At 41.6% G+C, this 12,105-nt stretch overlaps 2 protein-coding genes across 2 annotated transcripts; both read left to right on the forward strand.

Annotated features, from left to right (window-relative positions):
* The first annotated feature begins 1,384 nt into the window (after positions 1 to 1,384).
* On the forward strand, positions 1,385 to 2,398 carry LOC133261228 (olfactory receptor 56A4-like). Its single transcript, XM_061439739.1, has one exon. It carries the CDS (start codon positions 1,457 to 1,459, stop codon positions 2,396 to 2,398), a length of 942 nt encoding a protein of 313 aa, XP_061295723.1. The 5' UTR covers positions 1,385 to 1,456.
* Positions 2,399 to 10,416: 8,018 nt separating this feature from the next.
* LOC133261229 (olfactory receptor 56A4) lies at positions 10,417 to 11,480 on the forward strand. Its single transcript, XM_061439740.1, has one exon. It carries the CDS (start codon positions 10,539 to 10,541, stop codon positions 11,478 to 11,480), a length of 942 nt encoding a protein of 313 aa, XP_061295724.1. The 5' UTR covers positions 10,417 to 10,538.
* Positions 11,481 to 12,105: the final 625 nt, after the last annotated feature.

Here is a 12,105-nt window from a genome sequence, read left to right on the forward strand (position 1 = left end):
GAAAGGTGGATATGTTTACTATTCTTCTTATTTCTCTGATTCACATAGGGTAATTTTCTTAATCACAAATCGGAATACAGGACAGAGTTGATACATAATTTTCCCTATTGCTGTTTTAATCTCAGAATCCTTGGTTTGTCTTAAAAGCCCTACAATGGGTAGAAATTGTGTGTGTGTTTGTGTATGGGTTATATTGATAAAATCTGCATTTGGGAAGTCTGAGACATAAAAAGTGAAAGTTCTTTTTCCAATTCTTATCTGACAGCAAAAGTCTGATACCTCCTTGCACACACTTCACGCTACTACATGATACTTGTCAGATAGTACTCATAAGCGTCGTTAAGAACCGTAACTCTGTTGATTATAGACTGCCTGGGCTCCTGCCTTCATCCTGCCATGATTCTCTGGCTCTTTCCTGTTCTTTGACTGTTGCATTCATTGTTGTCAGCCTTCTTAGTACTTGGTTCACCCTGATCTCTGTTTAGCAGTGAGGGGGATAAGACAGTACCCAATCCAAGAAAAAAATGGAATCAAAGCAGATAAGTTTACAGAACAGATTCCAAATGCTGGGATCATTGGGTCCGGCCACAAGAAATCACAGATAATTTTGCTAACAAGGTATATGAATTCCTATTGAAGTTAATATGCCTAAAACTCACTCACTAACTAGTTTTCTATTTTACTTTTGGTAACCTCCTGGTATCCCTCAGTACTGACTGTCTCTGTCACTAGGATAGAAAATTCACAGTCTTTTCTAAAGGACTCAAGCCAAAGAAAGCACTCTTCAAATTTCACAAAGAGAAATAGCAGCAAATAATCCAGTAAGAGAATGATAAACATTATGCCTTGAAGTAAAATCCTCTTTGAGGTTGGAAGAACATATTCTCCTTGGGTGGGGTCAAGGAATATTTACCTCTAATCTTTTATGAAGATAAAGAATCCTGAAGTCAGTCCCTGTCCAATTGTACAGAAATGGCTGGGCTTTTCTAAGACTTCCATGTGGTTAGCTGAACAGAGCCCTCTGTATGGCTGTCCCTTCTAAACTCTGAGGGAAGGAAAGCCTTAATTAAACTGTGCTTATTGAGGCTAAATATTGTGAAAGAGCTCTAGAGTCAGATTCCTTGGTTCTCAGTCCTGGCTTCACATACTAACTTTTAAATTCTGATCAAACTATCTTGCTCCCCTTTATCTGTACACTTTCATTATCTGCAAACTTAGAATAACAATATTAATTATATTTAAGTGCTTTTAAAAGGATGATATGAGTTAATGAATATAAACATTCAGCATAATATAGCATGAAGTTTGTTCAGTTAAATGTCAGCAATGATTGATGATGGTTTGAAAACTTCATTGGGACAGGTGAAGAGCATATCTAGAATGCATACTTTCTGTGGTAATATATTCTGTCTTACATTTTAAGGACTGAATTTTCAATGTGATCAGAAAACATTACATGATATCATACAGCAACTACTCCATTCCCCCAGTCTCTGAATTCCTCCTCATCTGCTTCCCTAACTACCAGAGCTGGCAGCACTGGCTCTCTCTGCCCCTCAGTCTCCTCTTCGTCCTGGCCATGGGGGCCAACGCCACCCTCCTGATCACCATCCGGCTGGAGGCCTGTCTGCATGAGCCCATGTACTACCTACTCAGCCTCCTCTCCTTGCTGGACATTGTACTCTGTCTCACCGTCATCCCCAAGGTCCTGGCCATCTTCTGGTTTGACTTCAGGTCCATCAGCTTCTCAGCCTGCTTCCTCCAAATGTTCATCATGAATTGCTTCCTTGCCATGGAGTCCTGCACATTCATGGTCATGGCCTATGACCGCTATGTGGCCATCTGTCACCCACTACGATACCCCTCCATCATCACTGGCCAATTTGTAGTTAGGGCTGCCATCTTTGTGGTGGCCCGGAATGGCCTCTTTTTTCTCCCTGTTCCAATCCTTTCTGCCAGACTGAGATACTGTGCAGAGAACATCATCAAGAACTGCATCTGCACTAACCTGTCTGTGTCCAAACTCTCCTGTGATGACATCACCTTCAATCGGCTCTACCAGTTTGTGGCAGGCTGGACCCTACTGGGCTCTGACCTCATCCTTATCATTCTCTCCTACTCTTTTATCCTGAAAGCTGTGCTAAGGATTAAAGCTGAGGGAGCTGCTGCCAAGGCCCTGAGCACCTGTGGTTCCCACTTCATCCTCATCCTCTTCTTCAGCACAGTCCTGCTGGTCCTAGTCATCACTAACCTGGCCAGGAAGAGGATTCCCCCAGATGTCCCCATCCTGCTCAACATCCTGCACCACCTCATCCCCCCAGCTCTGAACCCCATTGTTTATGGTGTGAGAACCAAGGAGATCAAGCAGGGAATCCAGAAACTGCTCAGGAGGTTATAAGGGGTAAAAAGAATCAGATCCAACTCCTGGAATTGTTAAAGAAAGTCAGGAATTATTTGTATACTGGAAAGGGAATTTCACTTTTTAATTCTGAAATGAATTCTGATTTTTCTTTGCCTTAATATCTTAGATAAGAATGAAAACATTCCTCCATTAATCTTTGTTTCCTGTTGCTTCAAAAGAATTCTTTCTTTGTTACATATTTTGGGGAATTTTTCTTGGAAGAATCCTTAAATGAGAGGCATGGCAAGCCTTAGTCAATGGTGTAGGATTAGATTAGGAGTGTTTGACCACTAAAGACACAGAATATATATGATAACCTTAAAAAGATCTGCCTGCCCCCTGATTTAGAAAGGATGTGGAAGCCTTCCCTGTCTCCAGTTTCAACCTGATAGAGCCCTACATGACTTCTGCATTGTGAAGGGTTGATTGGGCTAGACTATAGACATTACTCTGACTCTCAGTGCCAAGCGCTTTGCCCTGAGCATCCCTGACATTCTTCTCTGGCACTTGTGGCAGAGGTGACATCTTCCGGCTCCTCAGATCATTTCGGACCTGATAAAATTTTCCATCTGTGCAATGTCTCCATATTTTTTTTTAACCACCATTTTGCAGAATGAGTAAGTATGAATATTTTGTTTAGTACTCTGCATGTTATTGTCGTTGTTTAGTCACTAAGTCAAATCTGACTCTTTGCAACCCTATAAACTGTAACCCGCCAGACTCCTCTGTCCATGGGATTTCCCAGACAAGAATACTGGAGTGGGTTGCCATTTCCTTCTCCAGGAGATCTTCCCAACCCAAGGATAGAACCTTGTCTCCTGCACTGCAGGTGATTCTTTACCACTGAGCCATCAGAGAGGCCCACTTGGCATGTACATACATTAAATTGTATAGACATTAAATGAGTGGTTAATTATTACCATTTTCCTAAGCACACTGTTTCCTGCTGCACTCTGAATAGGAGGAAAATCATTATCATACATCCCATTTACCTTGGGGTAGAAGATATCCATGCCATTTTAGTGCTCCTCTGTCCCTACAGTCATTTCTACCACTAGTTTATTCTCTTGAGAAAATTTTACTTACATGAAGGTTCAAACCACTGGATCCCAAAACATTGAATGCCACTTAAAACTATGAATTGAGCATACTATATTCATATCTATTTCAGTCTGAATACGCCATGAGGCTTCCTACAAGCATATCTTCTTGAATTCCAAGAGATAGTCTCTGGTTAAAAGTGGCTATGATACCACTCTAGTACTCATACATTTTGAAGCTCTCTGGCTTCTAGTGTTACTTGGTGCCCCCAGTTCTCTCCACTTTCCCATCTGGTATAGTCAAGGGATCAAAACAGGCTCTGATGCACCAATCATGAAACAGCAATCTGCTTTCACCAGATCTAGGCAGCTATCTTAGTAAATTATCTTACTGACTTATGGCTACACAGTGTGTAGATACTTGACAGCTTTGCAACCCCTGCCTAGAGCAGTACAAAAGAGTATAACTATCAGTTTATCTATAAAATAACCAAAGAGATAAACAGAGCTCATAATGCTATATATCATGTTTTCTTCAGATCCTATGGACTCCTTAATTTACTCTAATTTTCCTTCTTAGGGAAGAATAGCTCCTGCAACTTCTCTCGGAACCATCTATGACTTGGTGCTTCCTCTGAGAAAAGCTGTTAAGATGTTATTCTTTGCTTCTGAAATATTCTCAGTAGAAAAGAGTGATGGTATCATTCACTGTTGTTATCACCTTTGTCTGCCTCCATCCTGTCTGTCATGATTTCTCCTTTCTTTGATTGATTATCTTTCCTAGTTTAGACTCTTCCTGAGTGAGGATTTTTGATTCTGGCATGCTGACAATACATTAACCAGGTAGTAGCAGATGCCCCTGGGATCCCAGTTTCTGTTCAGAAAGAGGTGGCAGAGTTGGAAGAATAAAGTATAGCAGGGTTATCTCTACCCCTAAGCTTTACTTATGGTCAGTACTAGCATTGTCAGATGGGATGAAGCTGATATCCAACCCAAGGTTCTCTTCAGAAGACGTAGAGTTAGGTTCACAGTACGAGACATAGTATCATGTCCAGCTATACTCCGTCACCTAAAATACACAGTTGCAAACATAGTCCTGGAATTCAGGTAAGGTGGGAAAGACAGACTGTATCTCAGCATCATCTCCAGCTCCCTCACTCCTCTTGCTGGTGCCCAGAAGCTTTCTAAGGCATTTCCCTTTTGTTTCTGCATGTATTCAGATGAAGCTTATAGTCACCCAGTGAGTGCTGCTGCTGCTGCTGCTAAGTTGCTTCAGTCGTGTCCAACTCTTTGCAGCCCCACAGACAGCAGCCCACCAGGCTTCCCCGTCCCTGGGATTCTTCAGGCAAGAACACTGGAGTGAGATGCCATTTCCTTCCCCAATGCATGAAAGTGAAAAGTGAAAGTGAAGTTGCTCAGTCGTGTCCAACTCTTAGCGACCCCATGGACTGCAGCCCACCAGGCTCCTCCCTCCATGGGATTTTCCAGGCAAGAGTACTGGAGTGGGTTGCCATTGCCTTCTCCAACCCACTGAGTGAGTCAGATTTTAATGCCCTTATTGTCCTATCATTAATACTAAATACTTCATTTGTCCTTTCCTACTTCCATTCAGAAAACGAAGATCATGGCATCCGGTCCCATCACTTCATGGGAAATAGATGGGGAAACAGTGGAAACAGTGTCAGACTTTATTTTTTTGGGCTCCAAAATCACTGCAGATGGTGACTGCAGCCATGAAATTAAAGATGCTTACTCCTTGGGAGGAAAGTTATGACCAACCTAGATAGCATATTCAAAAGCAGAGACATTACTTTGCCAACAAAGGTCCGTCTAGTCAAGGCTATGGTTTTTTCTGTGGTCAGGTATGGATGTGAGGGTTGGACTGTGAAGAAGGCTGAGTGCCAAAGAATTGATGTTTTTGAACTGTGGTGTTGGAGAAGACTCTTGAGAATCCCTTGGACTGCAAGGAGATCCAACCAGTCCATTCTGAAGGAGATCAGCCCTGGGATTTCTTTGGAGGGAATAATGCTAAAGCTGGAACTCCAGTACTTTGGACACCTCATGCGAAGAGTTAACTCATTGGAAAAGACTCTGATGTTGGGAGGGATTGGGGGCAGGAGGAGAAGGGGACAACAGAGTATGATATGGCTGGATGGCATCACTGACTCAATGGACGTGAGTCTGAGTGAACTCTGGGAGTTGGTGATGGACAGGGAGGCCTGGTGTGCTGCGATTCATGGGGTCGCAAAGAGTCAGACACGACTGAGTGACTGAACTGAACTGAACTTCCATTTAAGCCACTGTACAGTAGGTAATAGGGGGAAGTAATACATCTGAAGCACATTACACTTTATGCCCATTTGCATGCATTCACCATAATCAGAGTGCATAAGAGGAAATGACCCTCTTTAACAGATAATATTCCGACTCAATGGACATGAGTTTGAGCAAACTCTGGGAGACAGTGAAAGATACGGAAACTTGGTGTGCTGCAATCCATAGGGACACAAAGAGTTGGACATGACTTAGTGACTGAACAATGACAACAAAGTTAAATCCTCATCTAAATGTAACTTTTCTAAGAGTACACTTAATGTCTGAAATACATTTCTCTCTGTCCTCAGTCTTGAATATTTATTTTTCAAACATTTATACTCCTTATGTAGACTGCCCCAGTTTCCCCACAAGTCTTCCTGGTTCAACTCTCTACCTATTCGTCACAACTCCCACATTGAATGTTTTTATGTGTGTGTTTTCTCCAGTCCATGTTCTCCCCCTCCTTTTATCCCATTCCTCCTTCACCACTTTCTTTTTCTCCTCCTCCCCTTCCCTTCACAAGAAATGTGCCTATGCTCTAGGTTCAGATGTCTAAAATGGTCTTAGCCCCACTGTGGGCTGTGGGAAAAAAGGGACAGAGTAGAGTTCATGGAGATAAAAATAGCCTCTGGATCCTCCAGAGGGCTGGACCAGAAGGTGCAGCAAGCAGTCATAAATAACAGCAGCTCACAGTTCAGTCTCCTCAAGCTGGTAGGTCTGGTTTGTATCTGGGAAGATCATTAAGATGGGAATGGTGAGGCATGTAGAACTTCAGGTATTCAGTATAAACAGAGAGAAGAAATTCTTCTAGTAGAACTAAAGCAGGTCTGGTTCTGCATAATCAGTCTACCACTTTCCAAAAATGTGGTGCATCACAGCTTTCAAATGGGAGCAAAGTGTTTCTAGTGTAAGCTGTGTATTATCCACTGAGATGTCTGAGTAAGTGTTCTTGAACTAAATTTATACATTCATTATTTCCTGTGGCAACTAGAGAGCAAGAGTTTATATTTTCAACCGTAATTCAGCCCCTGCTCTTGAAGATTGCTCTAGAAGCACCAGAAGAGAAAGTACCAGTAATCTCAGCTGCCTTGATTACCCCTGCCTTGCCTTCCTATTTCATTCTGCTGTGTCCCCCAGTGCTTTTTCCTACTTCTCTAGCTAAGACAGAAGAGCTTTTCTATTGCTCGAGCCTTCATGCTCTCCAGAGGACTTGACACTGTGTGCAGAGTCAATATTTTCAGTTCACTGATCCAGGGAAAAGAACACAACAACCAACTGGAAACAAAGCAGATGAGTTTATAGAAATATATTTATTTCCTTAAGGTAATTGGAATCTGGTAAGTTCGTATAGTTTGATGAACACAATAAAGAGTTTCTATCTTGATTTATATCTGAAGTTATAGCTGTTTTAAGTCCAATTCTACCTTTTGAACCTTAGCTCTTTTGCCATGTTTTGTTAACAAAACCTAGTTCCAGCTTCCAAATATATCTTATATGAAAGAATGGTGTTCCTAGGACCAGATTTAGAGATATCTGGACATTTTGGCATTCTTTACTGAATAGTGACATTGATTCTAAAAAGATGAAATAACATCACTGGTTTAGGGAGGATGGGAGGAAGTTGATATCTAGTCTGAATCAGGGAGGTTAGGGTTGCTGGGAAGCCCTAGTCTCTGGTATGTCTGTTTTATCTAAGGTGAGAGCTCTGGAGGTGTGGATTATCTCTGTCCTAAAGGAGGTGTTCCCATCATGAAGCTGAAGGATCACTTTGCTAGGAAATCTCTAAAGGAAACTTGATGAGGTGTACTGAAAAAGAAAATAAAAGCTATAATTTTGAGCTGACCCAGAAATAGAACCAAATGAAAGAAGTTCCCATATATAATCCAGGAACCATAAATGCCATGTGACCAACACCAAGAGCAAACCATAGTTCAAGCAAAAAAAAAAAAAAAAAAAAAAAAGAGAGAGAGAGAAAGAGAGAAACATACAGTTTTCCCTAAACTCTAGACATTGATGTCCAATCCAGTAGCCAGTGCCCAGTCAGAATTGAGATATGCTGTGAGTGTAAAATGCACACTTAATTTTAAACATTTCATACAAAAAACAAATAATGTAAAACAGCTCTTTAACAGTTTCTTATATTGATTACTGGAGAAGGCAATGGCACCCCACTCCAGTACTCTTGCCTGGAAAGTCCCATGGACGGGGGAGCCTGGTAGGTTGCAGTCCATGGGGTCATGAAGAGTCGGACACGACTGAGCGACTTCACTTTCTCTTTTCACTTTCATGCATTGGAGAAGGAAATGGCAACCCATTCCAGTGTTCTTGCCTGGAGAATCCCAGGGATGGGGGAGCCTGGTGGGCTGCCATCTATGGGGTTGCACCGAGTCGGACACGACTGAAGTGACTTAGCAGCAGCAGCAGTAGCAGCAGCATATTGATTAAATGTTAAAGTAATAATATTTTGGATATTTTGAGTAAAATAACATATTATTAAAATTAACTTCACATGTTTCCTTTAAATTTTTCAAGCTGGCTACTAGAAATTTAAAATTGTGCATGTGGCCCACATTGTATTTCTATAAGTGCTGCTATAGGTTGTCTGGAAAGTGATAACATATGAGGCAAAACAGAAGAGCAAATTTGTTTCTTTCAGCTTTGAAATTTGCCATTAGATATTCACATTTACTTCTTAGTTTGAAAGAACAAGCTTCTGCTTTCTCTTAAAGGAGAGGGAAGCTGAGGAGGGTCCAAAACTCATTAGGACCACTGCCATTGTTGATAAAAATTGGCTGAGTTTGGAATTCCTCAGAGTATTAAAAACAGGGACTTCCCTGACCATTCAATGGTTAAGGCTCTGTGCTTACTGTAGGGCATGCAGCTTTCATCCCTGGACAGGGAATTACATAAATACATTCCTGGACACCTGTGTGCTGTGTGGTACAGCCCAAGAAACAAACTAAAAAACAACAAAATGTCCTGGGGCCCATCAACCAATGTTCTAAGTTTTAGTATAACAACCATTTATAAGGTGATCTCATAATTATCTTAGATTTATTCATAAGTGGTTGTAGTGTACCAGGCCAGAAACACATGGAAATCTGTTTATCTGTGTTTGTGAATGATGGGGAATCCATGTGTGGTCAGATAAATACAGCATGTGCTGCTATCACTTACTCTTATAATAGTACCTTTAAACCCAAACTGTTGACTCTAAGGGGCTTCCCTGGTGGCTCAGCAGTGAAGAATCCACCTGCAATGCAGAAGACCTGGGTTCCATCTTTGGGTTGGGAAAATCCCCTGGAGGTGGGCATGGCGACCCACTCCAGTATTCTTGCCTGGAGAATCCCTTGGACAGAGGAGACTGGAGAACTAAGAGTCAGATACGACTGAAAGTACTTAGCATGCACATACATTGACGCCTACAATTTCTTTTTCTTCTCTCAACTGCTTGCATTAGGAGACTTTTCCATACATTCTTATTGCAAAATTTTTCTTTTTAGAACTCTTTAAGGTGCTATTTTCTGTAAAATGATAGTCATAATTCTAAAGGCTGGTATTTTCTGGTGAGGCACATAGGCCTGATTTCTGCTTTGCCTGTATTGTCCTCTCTTGCTGGAAGGACAAGAATAGGATTCATGGGGCCTATGCTGATCCAGCATCAAGGCCTATGTAAGTGTTTTTGTAAATAGAGGCAGAAATTTTAGTGGCTAAGAGCTTCATCGCAGCACTGTTTATAATAGCCAGGACATGGAAGCAACCTAGATGTCCATCAGCAGATGAATGGATAAGAAAGCTGTGGTACATATACACAATGGAGTATTACTCAGCCATTAAAAAGAATACAGTTGAATCAGTTCTAATGAGGTGGATGAAACTGGAGCCTATTATACAGAGTGAAGTAAGCCAGAAGGAAAAACATAAATACAGTATACTAATGCATATATATGGAATTTAGAAAGATGGTAACAATAACCTGGTGTACGAGACAGCAAAAGAGACACTGACGTATAGAACAGTCTTATGGACTCTGTGGGAGAGGGAGAGGGTGGGAAGATTTGGGAGAATGGCATTGAAACATGTAAAATATCATGTAAGAAACGAGTTGCCAGTCCAGGTTCGATGCACGATACTGGATGCTTGGGGCTAGTGCACTGGGACGACCCAGAGGGATGGTATGGGGAGGGAGGAGGGAGGAGGGGTCAGGATGGGGAACACATGTATACCTGTGGCGGATTCATTTTGATATTTGGCAAAACTAATACAATTATGTAAAGTTTAAAAATAAAATAAAATTAGAAAAAAAAAAAGAAACAAGAACAGAAAAAAAAAAAAAGAAAGAAACAAATGCTATTTCTCTTTAAATGGCTGGTTTTGAGGCCACTCAGGTTTTTTTTTTAAAACAAATAAAACATTGAAGAAGAAGAAGAAAAAAAAAAAAAGAGCTTCAGCTGTAAATTCAGATTTAAGATTCAGAAGTTGGGAAAATGTGAACAGTGAGAAAGGGTATAAATGGGAATTATTCAAGCTAAAGTGGAAATATGGTCATTTTACTATCATTTTATTTGTAGAATTTTAATAGAATAAATGGGTTTATATCTAAAAAGTGATGTGCTAAAAAAATGTGATGTGTTTATACTTATAAAATACTCACTCCACTATTATAATTTTTCACTGGTTCTTTGGAAAATAAGTTACTTTCCCATAGATAGTCATGTTGTCGGAATGGGTTTACTCTTGTCTTTCAGGTTTTCCAAAGGCTCAGCTGTGATCAGGATTACATGGGATTACCCAGCAACTACACCACTGCTCCAGTCTCCGAATTCCTCCTCATCTGCTTCCCTAACTACCAGAGCTGGCAGCATTGGCTGTCCCTGCCCCTCACTCTCCTCTTCCTCCTGGCCATGGGGGCCAATGCCACCCTCCTGGTCACCATCCGGCTGGAGGCCTCTCTGCATGAGCCCATGTACTACCTGCTCAGCCTCCTCTCCCTGCTGGACATGGTGCTCTGCCTCACTGTCATCCCCAAGGTCCTGGCCATCTTCTGGTTTGACAATAAAGCCATCAGTTTCTCAGGCTGCTTCTTCCAGATGTTCATCATGAATTGCTTCCTGACCATGGAGTCCTGCACATTCATGGTCATGGCCTATGACCGCTATGTGGCCATCTGCCACCCATTAAGGTACCCGTCCATTATCACTGACCAATTTGTAGCTAGGGCTGCCATCTTTGTTGTGGCCCGGAATGGCCTTCTTACTATGCCTATCCCCATACTTTCTTCCCGACTGAGATACTGTGCAGAGAACATCATCAAGAACTGCATCTGCACTAACCTGTCTGTGTCCAAACTCTCCTGTGATGACATCACCTTCAATCGGCTCTACCAGTTTGTGGCAGGCTGGACCCTACTGGGCTCTGACCTCTTCCTTATCATTCTCTCCTACTCTTTTATCCTGAAAGCTGTGCTAAGGATTAAAGCTGAGGGAGCTGCTGCCAAGGCCCTGAGCACCTGTGGTTCCCACTTTATCCTCATCCTCTTCTTCAGCACAGTCCTGCTGGTCCTAGTCATCACTAACCTGGCCAGGAAGAAGATTCCCCCAGATGTCCCCATCCTGCTCAACATCCTGCACCACCTCATCCCTCCAGCTCTGAACCCCATTGTTTATGGTGTGAGAACCAAGGAGATCAAGCAGGGAATCCAGAAACTGCTCAGGAGGTTATAAGAGGTAAAATGCGAGAGGCCTAACCCTGGGAACAGAAATTGCTAACAGGCAATGATTTTCCTGAAGCACAACTGCAGGAATAAGTTTGGATTTTGCTTTCTCCAGTGTTAGAGTTGATTATGAAGATATCCATAACTTGGTTCCTGCTTTCTGTTTCACTTACTGGAAATTTAGTCTTTTGCATTCTGGAGTTACCTGGATGTTTCCCCTGGCCTTATCTATGTAAGAGGGACTTGTCAAGCCATAGTTACAAGAGCTTAACTAGAGTGATATTATTTTTCAAATAAAGAAAACCTGTTTCTATGAGTTTGCTTCTGTTATGTTTTGTTTGTTGGTCTTGCCTTTTAGATTTCACATATAAGTGAAATCATGTAGTATTTGTCCCTTCTCTGTCTGACTTCTTTGACTTAGCATGTCCTCTAGGTCTAACTTGTTGCAAATGGCAAAATTTTGTTCTTTTAAAAAATGCCTGCATAATAGTTTTTTATACATAATCACATTTTCTTTATCCATTTATGTATAGATGGACACTCAGGCTGCTTCCATATCTGGGCTATTGTAAATAATGCTGCAATGTACATAAGTGTGCATCTATCTTTTTGAATTAGTGTCTTCCTTTTCTTTG

This window comes from Bos javanicus, chromosome 15, assembly GCF_032452875.1.
Source record: "Bos javanicus breed banteng chromosome 15, ARS-OSU_banteng_1.0, whole genome shotgun sequence".
Lineage (NCBI taxonomy): Eukaryota > Metazoa > Chordata > Mammalia > Artiodactyla > Bovidae > Bos > Bos javanicus.